General features: G+C 35.1%; 1 protein-coding gene across 1 annotated transcript in view; it reads right to left on the minus strand.

The window, feature by feature from the left end:
- Positions 1–18,726, minus strand: part of LOC150077016 (WD repeat-containing protein 43) — a 107,368-nt gene that overhangs the window by 22,968 nt on the left and 65,674 nt on the right. The window contains exons 12-13 of the mRNA XM_090386882.1: positions 13,776–13,888; positions 6,006–6,069 (exon numbers count right to left, since the gene is read on the minus strand). Coding sequence (XP_090243008.1) covers positions 6,006–6,069; positions 13,776–13,888 — 177 coding nt within the window. The remainder of the gene's footprint in view (positions 1–6,005; positions 6,070–13,775; positions 13,889–18,726) is intronic.

The raw sequence follows: 18,726 nt of genomic DNA on the forward strand, positions 1-18,726 counted from the left end.
CAGCCACAGAATTGCAGATTTGTCTTTAAGTTGAATGCAAGCTCAAGAATGTCTCTCCATGACATTGGAATTGAATGCAGGAAAAGTGTATAAATCTTGAGGAGGTCTTACGTATGCATTTTCTTCTCTTACTCTTTTGAATTATCATTAAACAGTCTCTCGCTCACTCACACACAATTATTATTGCAAATATGCATAGGAATATTTTCTGCTGTATTTCTTTCTCCCTCCCCATTCTCAACTTATGATCCAGTTAATACCAAAATGTTATGCAGATTACTGTACCTTTCATTTCCTGAAATTTAAAGTATGTTCTATCAATAGCTTTAATATCCAATTCTGCTGTATTTAATATAATTTAATATTAGCTGGGTAGTTTTTCATGCACAATTCAAATACAGAAGACATTTTACAAGAAGAGATTTTATAGAGAAATAACAGTACTAGTTAGATTAGATTTGGAGTACTTTCAATTTAAACTATTATATTTGTTTTACAAACAAGCCTCTTTACTTGCTGTCAAAAATAATAAAATTATCATAATTAAAATAACACTTTCTTTTTAGTCCTAGCATTTTTCAGAGACCAACTCAATAATGGGCATCTGGAAAATTTCATTAACCCATTCAGTAGGCGATCATGCAGGAAACTTAAAAAAAAAAGTATCGATTGGTTGTTGGTAGTGGTTTACAAAACAACAGCATCTTAGGCAATATTGAGCTAGTATACAATGCATTTTTGCATGTTGTGCAGGGCTGAAAATCCCAGAATAACTCATGGGGTACTAATCTATTCACCTGAGATTGGCTAACTACAGCCCCAACTGAAGAACTTGTTAAGAATTCTGTCAGTCTCTGTCAGGATTTGACTATTCTGTCATGGTGGACCAAAAATCAGTAATGTTTACCATTTATGCAAAACAGTCAGAGATGATCTCTTGCTATACTTATGATATCATGTGATGCTCAGGTGCCAATTACTACAGAAAGTTTTCTATTCTCATGTACCCACTGAGAACAAATAGTACAATTTAAAAAATTAGAAACTGTTTTTGCATTGTTTTTTTTTTTATATGCCTGAGAGATGAATTTTCTACAAAAAAAAAATCACTTTTAAATAACAATTACAGTTATTAACATGACATTTCAATTTCAGAATGACTATAATAGTGTTAACCAGTCCAAAAAATAAATTATTAAAAAGCCATATCATCTGAAACATGACTCTCAAGCAATATTGCCTTGAGGGTTATTTCAGATTTAAAAATAATAATCTACCAAGCTTATGAATGTGATATTTCATTTTCATAAAGCATATAGTGTGGCGAACAAGAAAAAAAATTAATAAGCAATGTCCAATTGTGTGAAAGGGAGATGACAAGTCATTAGCCATTAACTATGATTTAAAGGAAATTAAAAATGCTGTTACACCATATGATAGTTTTTAATGTTTACTGAGGTGAATCACAACAATTTACATTTAATACTTTGGCGACGTTTCGAAGTTTCAATGAACTCTGTCATCAGGCCTACAGGAAAAGTAAAAACATGAAAGAAATCAAATTAGCAATTATAGGGTTACAACAGGATTGCATTATGAAGTTACACTAATGAATTTTCATACAATATTGGCATTCTGATGATTAAGCACTCCTTTCTATAACACGTGACGGTCCTTGTGGTTTCTAAATCTTCTCAATATTCCTTGCTGCTGGAAGACAATTTCTTGTAAAATGTTCTTTGTAATTTTGTAAAGAATTTAAAGTAACTTATCTTAACTTAATCATCAGAATGCCAATACTGTAATAAAATTCATTAATGTAACTTCATAATGCAATCCTGCTATAACCTTACAATTGCTAATTTGATTTCTTTCATGCTTTAAGGTCCCCTATAGGCTTGATGATGGAGTTCATTTGAACTTTGAAATGTTGCCAAAGTATTACATGTAAATTGATGCGACTCACTTCAATAAACATTTAAAACTATCACATGGTGTAACAGTATTTTTAATTTCCTTTAAATCAAAGCAATGTCTACTTCTGGTATACTGCAGCAATTTTGTCAGTGTAAAAACTGCAATTAGGAATGCAAATTGTTTCTTATAAAAATAACTAATGATAATATGAAAATAATATTTATAATATTTCATTCTTTAGAGTAAGTAAATCTATAAAACCTGGTTAATTTGAACTTCAAGGACCAAAATACATCTATTTTGATTTAAATGGGTTCAAAGTATCTGTACAAGATAAGAACATGTCAGTATAAATTGATCAAGAGAAATTTTAAAAGTCAGATACCTATATTACTACTGTAAGGAATTTTCACAATTCAATTCTCAATTAAAGTTCTAGAATCTTAGTTTTCTTGTTGCAGACATTGCTGAATAGTTGACTAATGTGTTAATTTAGTCAATATGAGAAAGGTAACAATTATACCGTGGAGAAATTAAATCAATTTCTCTGTACATATTTAACAAAGTCTGCCATTTCAGTTTTGCAGCTATTAATAGACATGCAACTTGATGTATAACAAGCTGTATATTAAAATAAGCACAATGTTATTTATTATGTATAACTGTGTAACATACCTGCTACAGAGGATATCCACAGCTTGGGATATTATTTGCCGTTTAAATAATTTAGTCCACGCAAAAAGGATGACACTTCTCTCTTTTAGCATTATGGCTTATTCAGCAAACTTTGATTGGACTGCTCTTGCCAATTACAGCTACGTAAGCAGTCATAGAGCATTTACATGAGCAAGTTACCCATTTGGGGATGTTACTTTAGAAGAGTTGCAAATGGTAGACAGAACACATCTAGTATGAGTATAGCAGGTAAAATGTATGTAAATAAGTTGCTGTTTTTGAAAGAGATTAAACATGGAAGATGTTTGAAAGGAACTATATACTAAAATAAATGAAGCATAACCAAAAAAATTTATATACATAAATTTATTTTCAAAAATAATTATATACATTATAAAAAATTTGAAGGGCTTCAGAATTGTCCAATTCAAACATGGGGGTATGTGATAAAAATTTTTATATCATTTGTCTTGAATTCAACTTGGAAAAGTAGTACTGTATTTTTTCATGTCTTTCATCTTTTAACTTGGAAAAGTAGTACTGAAAACAAGAGAAAATCTGAAAGAGCTACCACAGTTAGTTTCTTCTATAAATAGTGACTTATTTGCATGCACAAAATGAGATTTAATTCTACAAAACTAAGATAAAATTCCACAATTGTTAAAAAAGGGTTTTCACCAGCTCGTGGCAGCACTCTATAACCATCTTAAATAGCTGTAATTGACAAGAGCAGGTTGCACAAAGTTACAAAATTTACTGAATAAGTGTCAGTGCCAAAAGAGAAAAATATCATTATTTTTTGCATGTACAAGTATTAACCATGAAAATAATATCTCAAATATGGATATGTAGACACATCCACTCTCCCTCCCTCCAGCAAGTATATACATAATAAATAGCATAGCACTTATTTCAATGTATAGCTTGTATACATCACCCTACATGACTTATGGTGGCAAAAATGAAACTGTAACCTTTGTTATTACATGTGAAAAAAATTGAGAAAATTTTCGCAGTGATAAATTCCTTACAAAGGATAGTTAATTTCTTTGTCAATTTTTCAACATGAAACTATTTTTTTGCCGAAGTGCATTTGGTGTCATTCTCTCTCTCATATTGACTGCATAAATATAGCAACTTAAAGATGTACATCAACTATGTTAGGAAATCGTGAATTCTTTATCATTAGCGATTCATGTATTGGTAGTGCAAACAAAATGGACGACACGTACACCCATAGTATGGGTTAGAGGTGTATGAATTCCTTATAATTCCACACAAAACTAAGAACGTGGGCAGAAATGCAAAATTTAAAGGCAATATATAAGTGTATAATGATACGATATACTCACAGTAGCAAATTTTTGTTATAATTCCATTTAATTTTGTTATAATGATGTATAGTTGGTTTCGGCAATCTTTTAAAATTAGGCTACTTACGTTGTGAAACCCAATTCAGGCTTTGAATTTATTTCGAATTATCCATACAAATAAATGCATTTTGATACATACATACATACACTAAGCGGACAAAAATTATGGGTACCTACCTAGTAATGGATAGGCCCACCATTCACCGGGATAAGGACAGTCACACAGCAAGGCATTGAGTCCACTAGTTCATGAAAGCGTTCCACAGGTATTCCCATCCATGCTTGCTGCACTACTGTCCATAATTCCACCGCATTCCTGGGTGGAGGATCCAAAGCTCAAAAGGACTTTTCCATAGCATTCCAAAGATACTCCACAAGGTTCATGTAAGGTGAACGGGGAGGCCATTGATAGTGGTAAAATCTGCGGAATTCTCTTCAAACCATGTTCTAGTCACCACGGCTCTCTGGGTACATGATGACCACGAAGGGATGCAAATGGTCTGCAAGAATGGACACAACCTGGACTGTTCAGAGATGCATCTAGACGTACCAGAGGTCCCAACGTGTACAAGTTGAACACATCCCAGACCATTACCGACTGTACACCTGCCTGAACAGTTCTTTGTTGACATGATGGATGCATAGCTTTGTGCAGTTTCTGCCAGATATGCACCCTCCTGTCCGCTCAACTGGAAATGGGACTCATTAAACCAGGAGACCCGTTGCCAATCATTCAAGGTCCAATGTTGATGCTCTTCCGCCCAGTTGAGGTGTTGAGTCCTATGTAGTGGTGTTAACAATGGGACTTTGGTGGCTCCCATAACCTATTGCAGCTAATGATCGCCTAATGGTCTTGGTGGAGACATTTCTGACATCTCTCTCTCGTTGGAGTCGGCGGTGATTTGTGCTACCACCACTCTCCAGTTGGCTGAAACAATGCGAGACAGACATCGACGACCATGTTCATCCACCACCTTTCTCTGCCCACAGTGCTATCCATGATGAGATGTTATTCTGGAAATGGTGTATTCCCGATACACTCTTGATACTGTCAAACTGGGATAATGCAATTTCTGTACCACCTCCGTGACAGAGTGACCAATGCATCAGGCACTCACTATCACCCCTCTTTCAAAGTCTGTTAACTCATGATGTTTATCCATACTGATTGATTGATTGATTGATGTAGTTTTTAATGGCGCATTATTTATCCATACTGACATCGAATTACAGTCCATGTGAATGCAGTGTACCTACATACCTGCAAAGCAGTGGCTTCGTCCACTAGCGAGAAGGGTGACAGCATCGCGTTGCCCAGGAACCAAGTATCCCGTGAATTCTGTCCTTTCAGTGTACGTACATACATATGTATGTATCAAAATACATATGTACATACACATGTACATATGTATTTTGATACAAATTATCCATACTAAAACACAGTGCTATATCATTTATCAAGGAATGGTAGTAACCTTGGAATACCACTTATAAATAATCAAATACTGAAGTAACAAGAATATACTATAGTAATGTTAACCAATAAGAAAAAAAAACAGTTTAAGCTGACTGTGAGAACACCATGTGTGACTTAAAATTATGCATTAAGGGATTTTAAGTACTGCAAAATTAGCATTTTGTTCAGCTCCTAGCAAGAAGCTCTGTGGGCCATAATTGTAGTAGAGTATTCCTACACTTGAATATTTATTTTCTTAGCCTCAATCCAACACTCCCATCCTCCAAACTATGCAAAGCCTTAGCTGCTAGCGAAACTAAATCAAGCCTATTCATCTTACTTTGAATGGAAAAACATGTTATACTGCATGCATAAAATAACATAAAAACCATCTGAATTAAATTCCCAATAAAAAGAAGTAGATAACCTTACATCATATAAGACAGCCAATTAGATCCAAACGAATGCAGTGCACAATAATAAAAATAGCATCATAACCAACTATTCTCATATTCTAAAATAAATAATAAGTAGTTTCATTTAGGCCTTCAGAGAACATTAAAGCACTAAAACATAATACTCACTGATAACAATGCTGCAGCATGAATACATAACAAGTGTTTTAACCAATCCAAATATGTACAGTTCCTAGAAAGCATAATTAAAAAAATATAAACAAAAAATGTGAGCAAAAATAAATACTAATAATTCAGGGATACAAATTTTAAGAGGAGATTGTTTTGTGTGGAAAATTTAGTGCAATTTTAGATTAGTTATTTATTTATTGACAATTCAAACTATATAAAAAAAAAAGAAGAAAAAAAAAAAAAAAGACAGCTTACTTGAAATAATACTAGAAATAAAAAACACACACAATATAAGGTGAAAGAACTTAGAAGCTACTTAGACTTGCTAATACTTCAAGGTGAACATAGAACTGGCAAAAATAAAGTGCAATAATAAAGGTTGTAGAGTTAAGTTTAAATGCTGGCATTGAAACATCTGTAAATTATGTCTTTCTTGTGTTCAATTTACATCTTCGAGGATGCTTTGGTGTCTCCAATCAAGGCTTGGGCTTATGCTTACGTTAGAGATGATACTATTAACCGTAAGTATCAACCATTGTTGCTATCTTTCAAACAAATGGCATCACTAAAAGCATTAAATGTCATTTACTTACAGTCCAAAACCCCACTGTGGCAGTTCTTGGGTGACCCAATGAGTGAATGCAAGCTAATACCCATGGATAACATATCAAACCTAAATGGACTGCACAAGCAAGTAATGTATGACAGCAAAACTCAAACAAAAAAAAAAAACTGTGTGCATCTTTAATCACTAACACTGGACCATATTTGCTATACTTAGCTCAAGTTTCAGTTTCACCTTTCAGTGCTTTAGTTTTTTAAAATGAAATAACTCTGTAAATGGTATGCACTGTTATGCATAACAACAAGGTCTTCAAAGTGATTTTGAATGCCTAAAACTTCAGAGTAAGAAGATACAAGAACTGGCAAAAGAAAAAGGCTATTTTCTACTGTTATAGAAGGAACTAAAGCCTCCTCAAAGACAGAAAATGAAAACAGATGCATACAATTTTCAAAAAGAAAATAAAATAAAAATAAAGTGCATTCTTATTGATGTGCACCAATGATATGAAGCAAACATTCCTCAAAACACTGGGAGAAATTTTACCCTTTCTTGAAAAAATTATGGTATGCTGGCTATACACTTATACAATATTAGTTATAAGTTGTTCTATAGAAATAGTATTTTTTACAGCCTTTGTTATAACTATAATAAAACTATCTGAAATTAGGAAAATTCATGAAGCCAGCAAGGATCAGTTCCCAATTTGCTGAATTTGAGCAAATCACGAGTATATCAGGTGAATGTGTAGCTGAAGGTCTTTAAATTTCTTGTAGAAAAGTGGCAGGAAGCATTTTTAAAATTCTTTAAGTCAAGTGCAAATTTAAAGTAGGAATCAATCATATTTATGCACAAAATTAACTCACTTGGTCTCTTCAGTATTTTTAAAAATAATAATTCCCTTCTGATTATGAAACATTTTGATAACCAAGCTGTTCGTATGGTACAGTTTTGTGTATTTTTTAAATTTACATACTGCATTAAGTGAGAAAATTTCTAATTTACAAATTACATTCAAAATGATATAAAAAGCTAAACTAAGCTTACATTTAACATAACTTTTCCATACAACTTCCCTCATTTAATACTTGGAGAAGACTATGGAGGGTTAACACAAACAAAAAGAGGAGAAAAAAGTTCAGTGTTAAAATAAAAATAGTTATCATCAAAAAGAAAATAAATTTCTATAAATTATTGTCCATTTTTGAAACAGGCTGTAAATCCCTCTGGTAAATTACAGTAGTTAAAAGCTAGACTCTTCTGATACATTCTGTCTTCATAAACACCAAGAGAGGCTACCATAAGCTGGAATGTTTGGGTTCAAAGATAGGGCTGCTAGATGGTTTGCAGGGTGACCAGGGTAGAAGGCAGAGGGCTGTGATTAATGGTTACACTTCACACTGGACTAATATCACTGTTCAACAAAAAAATTCTTTGAATTTGTCTCTTTTTTAAAATAGGCAAACTTTACTAATTTTGGTCGAGAAAAACGAATATGACATAAGAAATTTTTTATTAGCTCTAGTTTTTGAGATATGGTACTTTCGCTATTGTCTAAGAAAATAGTAATTTCAGTAGTAGTTAAAAGTAATATTAAAACAATCTCATATTTACATTTTATTGATACAACATAAATCACAGTTGTTTTTCATTAAAAAGTAAAAATACAAGAACACAAGAAAACTGCACAGGAACCGAAAGTACTTTCTCAAAATGTGGCCTATTCACGACAGTGCCTTCTTTTTTGCTTGTCGCTTGTATTCCACTTCCAGGGCATCTCTTGTCACTGTCCAACAGTAGTCAGCAAGTTCCACCTACCCCAATATCTTCTTTCCATTGCTGAAATGCCTTGGTGGAATTGCTCACTGTGCTCATCACTCACTGCATCACAGTTGTCAGGGAAGAAGTCCAGATGAGAGTCGAGAAAGTGGATTTTCAGTGACATGTTGCAGCCTAATTGATGATACTTTTCTAGAAGTTTGTTCACAGTCTCAACACAGTTTTCAGCTTCCAATGGTAATAGGCTGTCTTCACAAGTGGAATCAACTGACATTTCTGATTGGAAAATGTCACATCACCACACACATAACAAAAATTGTCAACACTAAACACATTTACGTTGAATCCTGGCTTTTTATGTAATTTTTGTCAATAAACCTGGGAAAAAAGAGAAAGAAATGAACACCACTCCTAACATCACTTGCGAAGTAAATGATACACAGAAAAAAAAAAAAAAAAAAACATGGCATATTGGTTCCTGTTTCAACATTACCAACCTATCTATTCAGTAGATGCCAAAATTCCCTAGTCATCATCATCCTCAGCTATTTTCAATCCACTGCAGAATGAAGGTCTCTCCAGCAACTTTCCAGTTCCTTATTTTTTGCAATGGCCATCCATTTACTACCACAAACTCATGAATTTCATCTGTCCATCTCCATCATTGTCATCCAGGTTTTCTTCTAGCTCCTCTTGGGTACCATTCTGTTATTTTCTTAGTCCATCTGTCATCATATCTTCGAGCTATGTGTCCTGCTCAAGAACATTTTAGTTCTTTAGTTTTGATAAGAATGTCCTTTACTTGAGTTTGCTGCCTAATCCATGTGTTTCTCTTCTTATCTAAACAGTCTGATTCCCAATATAATTTATTCCATATTCTCTGTGTAGTTCTCAGCTTCTCTTCCATTCTTTTGGTGAGTGCCCAAGTTTCACTTCCATAAGTCATGGTGGGGAGTATACATTGGTTTATTATTTTATATTTCAAACAAATTGGGATATTGCTCCTCAGTAGTGACTATTTCCTGAATGCTATCCATCCAAAATTTATTCTTCTCTTGACTTCCAGCCATTTATCATTATTACAGCTAATAACTTGTCCCAGATAAGTATATGACTCCACCTTTTCAATTACTGCTCCTTCAATCATTATATCCCTTTCTATGGCATACTTGTTCATCATTACTTTTGTTTTAGCCATATTCATCTTTAGTCCAAAATCCATACTAACTTTGCATAACTGATTAAGATTTCCCTCTAATTCTTTGGGATCGTGGCTTATGACCACAATGTCTTCTGCAAATCGTAATGGTTTAGGTACTCTCCACTCAGATTGACTCCTTTCTCCAACCAGTCTAATCTTCTGAAAGCTTCCTCAAGGGCAGCAGTAAACAACTTCGGAAATATTGGGACTCCTTGTCGAACTCCTTTCTCAATTTTAAATTTGCTACAGTCCTTGTCTAGTCTAATAGAGGAAGTAGCATTCTCACATATTTTCTTTAAAATCATAATATATGAGGTATCTATGCCTTGTCTTTCCAGTGCCTTATGCTGTATGGAGTCAAATGCCTTTTCATAATCCACAAATGCCAGGCATAATGGTGTTTTATATTCATTTGCTTTCTCTATTAGCTGTGATATTACGTGAAGGTGATCCATAGTTGAGAATCCTGTCCTAAAGCCAGCTTTCTTTTTTGGTTGATTCTCATCACGTATTCTTTCTAATCTGTTAGTAATGACCCTTGTGTGAACAACTTGTGGGATAACAAGCTAATTGGCATATAATTTCCAATTTCTGATTTTTCTCCTTTCTTATGACAAAATTATGATTGCATTATACAACTCCTTAGGCATCAGACCTTTTCTAATGCATTTTGTGAAGAGCCTTGCCAGTTTTTGTGTCATGTCTCTTCCTCCCAATTTTAATAACTCTACAGTAACTTCATCTTCCCCCAGGCTTTCTGATTCTTCATTTTCTTCAGCGCATGTTCTACCTCATCAGGAAGGATATCGGATATGTTATATGTGTTACTAATTTGTGATCCATCTTCCCCACCACTGTGCCTGTAAATAAACAGAAACAGACACAATTTAGCCTTAGTAGCCCTTGTGTCGTTAAGCTCTATACCAACAACATCCCCACTGCTGGTATCATTCCCTCGCTCCTTGTATAATTCTCTATAGTAGTCTCCTGCTATCTGAATTATGCCTTCTCTGCTATTTATAAGTACACCATTGCTATCAGTTTCAGTATCATCTGTCTTTCTGTATTACTGCTCATGGCTGCTGATTTAAATCCTTTGTTTTCCTTTAATGCTTGTTCTACTTTTCTTGTGTTAAATCTTCTTATATCCTCTCTGAGTCTCTTTCTAATGGCTTTGCATAACTCATTATATTCAATTTTTTCCTTGTCAGTGTTTATGTTGCTCTTCATTTGTCGTCTTCAGTTCATCACAACAAGTGTTTCTCGAGTAATTTTTTCTTCTTTGGATTTCTTTTTACCTATAGGTTTCTTGGGCTTTATCACTTTCAGAAAGTTGTAATATTCCTCGTCGATATCTTGGTCCTGAGCAGTCTGCAGAAGCTAAAACTTGTTCTTAAGTTCCAGTACATACTGCTTTTTCTCCTCTTTTATTATCTCAAAGACCTTATTATTTACTTGAGTCAGTTTTTTTCCTTTCTTTTCTTTTCATCTATATCAAGTGGGCATCTTATCATCTGTGATCATAACCTTGTTCATAACGGTAACATCATTCACGATATATCTTCTGTTAGTGAGGACGAAGTTCATTTCATTAGTTGTTAATCCATTTGGGCTGTTCCGTGTCCACCCTTTTCTTGAAAAAAGGGTTCATTACTGACATTCCGAGATTCTGCAAATTCCACAGGTCTTTCACCTCTTTCAAAATTTCCTATAGTTGCCCTTTCTGTGCCATTTTGTCTCTTTCCAACCTTAGCATTGAAGTCCCCCATAATGATAGTGTAGTGTGTTTTCTGCTCATCTAAAAGACTCTCAATTTCGGTGTACATTTCTTCGACCTCTTCATCATCATGGCTCGATGCTGGTGCATAAATCATTATAACCTTTAGCTTGTACCTCTGAAATTCCCTAGTATTCACTAATATTCCCCTAAATCATGAGAGGGGCTATATCGTGGAACCTAGAGCTAACTAAGAGTTTTAAATGTTATATTCGTTTTTCTCATGTTGAAATTAAGAAGAATTGACTATTTTTATTTTCAAGCCAGAAACATTTTTGGTGTTGACCAATGATATATTAGATGTGGGGCCCTTCAAGGATTGATATTCTGGGACCAATGTCATTTTCTGATTTTCTTAAATGATATTGATGAAAGGGATAGAGGGTTATGATGTGAAAATTTGCATATAAATGTTAACTGGTAGAGTGGTTAATGATCAGCACCAAGAATACTCCTTCAGAATGGCTGTTTTAATGCAATCTTTTAATTGCAGAACAGTAACCACAAAATAAATTACATGTTGATAGGATTGAATCCAAAAACAATAGAGAAAGAAAGATATATTTAGAGATTACAATACAGACAGACATGAAGGTTCTATGTGTGGCATAGACAGACAGCAAAGAGGATCTATGGTATCATACCGATGATTTATTGAACATTTGCTTATACAATTGCAGGGTATGGGTCATAAACACACCGTATAAGGCAAATGAAAGACCACAGTGAATACCATGTCCAAGTACGGATACTGCAACTAAAAAAAAAAGACAGAGCTTTTCAAAGGGATCCAAAGATAAGCAGCACATGAGATGAGAGTGACCAAAGGGTATTCATATGAGAAAATACTGAATATGTGCACTACAGAGCTAGGTAACCCAGCACATTAGAGGGGATCTGATGGCAGTTCATAAATAAAATTTTCGTGGTCATAAAAGATAGCCATAAATTCAAATTTTGAGGTAAGAGGTTCAGCCTGGATAATAGGACATTTTCTTTTATCTGGAAAGCTGGAATAAGTTAGCTCCATGTACACTGGTGTGCAAAATTTAAGGACCAGTCAGGTTTTCACCCGTAGCTTCTCATACGAGTGGCCTGGATATGGGAAAAGCATACCAAAGGAACCTCATGAGGTACAGAAATGAAGAAGGAAACAACACTGACACAACAACAGAAACAAAATGGTACAGAGAGACTTTATTCAAAAATGGCAATATAGCACTGGCTGCCATGATACATCACTGCCAAAGATGGAACAAAGGGAAGAGGTGGTCCTCAGTAGAGATATGGCTGCCCCTAATGTCGATGCAGGCTTTGCACTGCCTCTCCATACTTAGAACAATATTGTTGATAAATTCTTGTGGTAACATCGTCCATTCCTCTGTCAGCGCCATCTTCAGCTGGTGAACATTTTCTGGTGGGTGTGGATGTGCCACTAGGCACATCCATACCCACCAGAAAATGATGTGCCACTAGGCATCTCCCCAGAGCGTCCCATATGTGTTCGATGGGATTTAGATAGATGGAACGGGCAGGCCAATCCATACGAACAATGTCCTCACTTTCCAAAGCATATCAACAGCTGCAATGTGAAGGGGTGTGGCATTATCATCCATAAATACGAACTCAGGGCCAATGACACCTCAGAACAGATGCACGTGGGGAAGGATTACCTCAGTACAGTATCATGCACCGATTACAGTACCACCTTCCAGTATCTGAAGTTGTGTACGTCCATCCAAGACAACGCCTACCTAGATGAGAACACCTTGACTGCCACATCACTCCCTTTCAATGATGTTTGCGGGGTGATACTGTGTGCCAACCTCTTGCCAGATTAGCTGATGTCCAGAATCACTGCTGAGACTGAATCTACTCTCATCAGTAACCTTTAGAAATAGTGTTGGTCCTTAAGTTTTGCACACCAGTGTAGTAGTGGAGGCTGCTAACTGGGGAAATTGAAAGGTTGACAGGAAGAGACTTCTATTTATTCATTAAACTCATAGAGACACAGAAGTATAAAGCCTCAGGCTACAAAATCTTCTACACACACACATATATATATTTTTTTTTTTTTTTTAGCGGTGTAGCAAAGACCTAGGCTTCTTTGCACCATATGGCTAATTCTAATATGAATTAATTTCGTTTTATAAAGGATACTATGGTCTCACTTTGACTGTACAGTATAGTATTCATAATATTATATTGAACTTAATGATAACATGAGTAAAGGGAAATATTAAAAATATGTTCCATTCATGAGAAACCTCATAAGAATTTTGATCATCTGCAAGCCATTGAAGATAATTTTAGAGAGAGAGAGAGAGAGAGAGAGAGAGAGAGAGAGAGAGAGAGAGAGAGAGAGAGAGAGAGAGAGAGGAAAATAACACCAACAACAAGCTTTAAACACCACAACAATAATCTACTGAAAATACATTACATAATTACCTTTGGGAATGTGACCGTTCAAGTAATAACTCTAAGAGTGATGGTATACTTTGAAAAGGCAACTTCTGAAGTGTGTTTCTGATCAATGTTTCATCACCCTGATGAAGTACAGTCTAGATAATATATAACAGTAGCATTTTTTAAAATTTTCTTCAAAAATTTTTTTCATTATATCAAAAATTTTCAATCATTATATAAAATATTTATGAAACTGATCATAAATTTATAGCATTTCATCAATGCTAACATAACTACAAAATAAATAAATTTATTTATTTAAAATAAATTAGTTAGTAAACTAATAAATTTATTTTAAAATGGAAGCATTGATGATATACACAAACTCCACATCAAAATATCAAAAAATTAAAAAAAAACTTATCATTTTAGCTAGCGCACGGTTCTCCACTTTTCTTTGAGCAGCCAATGCATATCAGCATGTTTGTGCCACTGAAATAAGCATGGTGATATACACACCATGCTAATTCCAGTGGCACAAACATTGAGATAAGATAATGACTACCAGCATAGTTAAAATAATTAGTAAAAGTGTGGGATTTTATTCCAATGCAGGTTTTGTTATTTGGTTTTTTTTTTAGGAGCATTAGCAACTAAGGCTATATTGCTCCGGGATATGCGGTGGTCATTCCCTGACCTTTCCACATCCTCTGTATTTGGTGGTGACGGGCTCGAACCCCGGTCTAATCAAGAAGCGTGTGCTACATACTACTGCTCCTTCCCACCTGGCTACAGAGGTGCCTTTCCAATGTAGGAGTTCAAATAATATTATAATACATACTGTGGCAACTGGAAAATGAGACTGATGTTATGAGATGAGTGCTGGTGTTGCCATCTACTAGAAGTAAACACAAAATGAAAGTGATTGTTCCTTGAGCACCACAGTCAAGGTCAGTGGAAATTGCCGCCATTTTGGAATGTGGTGCAAGCTAAGCTGCACATATCTCTTGTATATGTGTTGTGGAAGGAAAATGGAACAAAGAGCAATCATCAAGTTTTGTGTTTGACCGGACAAAAGTGCTACAGAAACACTTCAAATGAAGCAAGTGTATGGAAAGAAATGTCTGTGTTCAAGTGGCGTAAACGTTTTGCCCATGGAAGAAAATCACTAGAAGACTACCAAAGCAACCCTAACTTCCTGAATTCAGTCATTACAGGTGACAAGATGTGGCGTTTTCAGTACAACTTGCAACAAAGCAAAAAAGTGCAGAGTGGAAATTGGAAAACTCTCCCAAAGCCAAAAAAACTTTGTCAAGAAAGGTCAAAAATCAAAACCATACCCATCACTTTCTACAATAGTAAGAGAATTGTGCACAAAGAGTTTATGCCCAATGGCACAAGTGTTACCGCTGTCTACTATACGGACATTCTGAAACGTTTGTTGCAAAGAATCAGTATGCACTGATTCTTTGCAACTTCTCCATACTGAGGTGTGCAGCTTCAGAATAGAGAAGATGGCAGTTGGTTCCTCTTGTATGACAATGCACCAAGCTACAAGGCTCTCACTGTTCAGGAGTTTTGGCTACCAAAAAAGTCTGTGCACTGTTGCATCCAGCATACTGATCAAACCTAGCCCAGTATGACTTCTTTTTGTTCTTGAAGCTCAAGGCATCATTGAAAGGGTGTTATTTTGATGATGTCAACACCATTCAAAGAGCTGTGATAAGAACACTGAACAGTATACCAGTCACAGCTTTCCACCAGTTGTGATCATTGCATGCAGTGTGTGGATGCAGGAGGAAGTTACTTTGAATACACCACAGTTTGTTTACTATAAGGAATCAATAAGCTTGAAGAGATGGGGAACCCTCATTGCATTTGCTAATGCTGTTGTTCTAGCTTGTGGCAGCAGACTGGATTTCCAAATGGCCCATTTCAGTAGCCAATATTCAGATGCAATGAGAGGCTTTTTAGTCGTTTGGGTGGCTGAGGCCAAGAACTCTGACGTGTACAGTAATAGTGGATAGATAATCATTCTGATGTATTTACTGATTATTTTTGGATCTTCAATGTGCAACAGATTTTGTTTTGTTGTCCAACGAAGACTTGAAGCCCGTGAAGCAAGTTTATCCAGCTGCATATTAAAACGGAGTTTAGGGTCAAACATTACACTTAAGTCAGAATGTGAAGTAACAACAAGGATTTGGGTGTTACCAAAAGTGGGAGCAATTACAGAGGATTGGTTTTCAGAAAGAGAGAGAATATCATCATCCTGGTCTTCCCCGGTCTTTCTAGAGCACTGTAGAAAGCATGCGATTTCCAAGAGACTATTTTATTAATGTGATTAGTGGTCGTGATGAGGTCGGGACTGGGCCCTATTGGGGTAAGAATGTTACGGTCATCTGCATAGATGATTTTTTGGTTATTCTGCACCAATGGGGCAATAACTGCTGTTAACAATAATCCAGAGAGCATAACCCCCCCCAGTACTCCAGCTGTAACAGTCCTGCAATAGCCTCTTCCTCCAGTGTCAAGTTGCAACAATCTCTTGCTAAGGACAGCAGATAGAAAGCAGAGCATGTTTCCCTTGATGTTATAGTATGATTGTAAAAGCCATAAAAGAGAAGGCACATTCACAGCATCAATATCTATGTAAGTTATGGCAAGTTTGTAATTGCTCTCGAATGCTGCTAGTATGGCATTTGTGGTTGCGAGGAGGTTTGTAGTCGATCGCTATGAGAGAGCCGTAGCGAATCTGGGGAGACTTATCTGCGAGTATTTGTTTGGTGAGGACTGGTAGCAGCATTTTTTCCAATAACTTCAGAAGTGTTGAGGCTTTAGAGATTGGGTGGTAATGTTTAATTAGCGATGGGTTATGGATCTTGGGTATAGACCTGACAGTATAGCTGTTCCAGTCAACTGGAAAGGAGCGAGCGGGTCTTCAGGATGTCATTATAAATAGACAGCAGTGGTTGAATAATAAAAGGGCTGAGGCACCTAAGGATGAATTAAGGAACATTATCAGCTTCTGCAACAGTGGGAGCCAATAAGTTGATAGCTTTTATAAGTTGAGGTGAAGTGAAATTATAGCTGTGAAGGATATCCAGATAAGACGTGATTGGCATGTCAAATTTTGGGGGGGCAGCACAGTTGATGATTGAAATCTCAATGTGGTCCATCCATTGGTTAGGATCAACAAGGATTTGGTTGCTAAGGCATCTATGACGATAGGGAATTTTTCCCACTTGAAGCTGAGCATTGAAGAAATTAGCAATCGCTGATGATTTTTGTCTGTTGAAATGGGCCTGAGTATAAAATTCAACAAGGTTAATGAATACACCATGCCTAAGGTTTGATGGGAAAAACATTTCTGACAGATTTAAGATATGGACAACCTACCATAAGTTGAGTTTTACAGTCAGGGCATAATAGAGGATCATTTCCTAGTGACAGAATGTGAGTAATAAAACTCCTCTACTCTACCTCTATTAGAACTACTTCTTTTCATCAATTTGATTGAAAAACTGGAATCACATATATACAAACTAGGTTTTATTCTGCATAGTTTATTACCATTCCTTTTTCTAAAGGCTGATCTGAAATATGTAAAAGGGAAAATTCTCTATTTCTTCTTCATTAGAGTTTTTTCAGTTCAAACGGTTTCCTTACTGCCCACTGATGCTCACATGAACACCTCATTACATCATGACTTAGCTCATGCAGTTCTTTGATTTTTTTTCTGACATACTAATTTGACTCCTAATTTCACTAGCAACTTGGAGATATTTAAATGCTGATCACTCTCAACCACATCATGAGCACAAGTAATGACTTGTGCTCATGATGTGCTCAAGTAATGACTGATTTTTGAAGTTGAAGGACAGCCTGAATGAGGATTCCTTTCAACAGACAAGTGGACTCTTAAAATTATGGAAAGCATTGTAACGTCTTCAAATGACACGTAGCATCTTCTCCAAATGTTGTTTTTCATGTTTTCTACTGCACTTCCATCTAATTTGAAATAAAATCTGGTGCAAATTCACTGCTCAGTAAAATTGTAATTTTAAAATGTAACAAATGCATAAAACACTTTCTGTTCAATGTATGCTAATTCAAACTGACTAAATAAATGGGTGATTCATGCATTACTATGTCTAAGTGAGTCACTGAACTATAAAGATACAATTTTAAGATAAAAACTCAGTTCCTGAATCTTCTGATCATGCCTCGTACACATACCAACTTTGGTCACAAGTGATTTTTTTTAATGAGAACACACGCACGCCCGATAATTAAAATATAGAAATTTCATCAGTACATTGTACAGACCCTTGCTATTGACAAATTATTTAATAATGATATCTACAGATGATTTTATATTTATTAAATTTTTTCTGTGCAAATAGGAATACAAAATAATGACAATTTTTAAAAAAGCACTATGATGCTAATCATCACTTGACAAATAACTATATAACAAAATAGTCTAATAATGGCATTAAACATAATTTAATTTGTCATTTTTTTTCCTTTACCAACATATGTAGCTAGCAATGTTCTTTACAAAAATAAAGGAACACTTTTTTTTTTTTGGTTTCTCGATCTCAGTGACACAGCAGGAGATTAACATTTAACTGAAATTTCCACTGTCATCAGAAACTGAACATCATAAAAGTTAGCAAAGGTTTTTTTTTTTTGAGTTAGGCCTTACAGATTTTAATTTTCACCCAATTTTACAAGTGTGATCCTATCTAAATGAATAATTTGACCAGCATCTATTCACCGGCAATTGCTGATGGGATAATAAAACAACCTGAAAAAGAATAAATGTGAGCATACTATGTAAATGAGAAAAAGTAAACAAGAAAAACAATGTTTTGTTTGTTTCACAGAATTTATAATCCAGTACATACATAATCCAAAAAAAAAAAAAAAAAATTCATTTTTTTAAAAAAAATATACCAGCTATACACTGGTGTTCAAAGAAAGTGCA

Source organism: Mastigoproctus giganteus, chromosome 12, assembly GCF_048544385.1.
Source record: "Mastigoproctus giganteus isolate SK-2022 chromosome 12, ASM4854438v1, whole genome shotgun sequence".
Lineage (NCBI taxonomy): Eukaryota > Metazoa > Arthropoda > Arachnida > Uropygi > Thelyphonidae > Mastigoproctus > Mastigoproctus giganteus.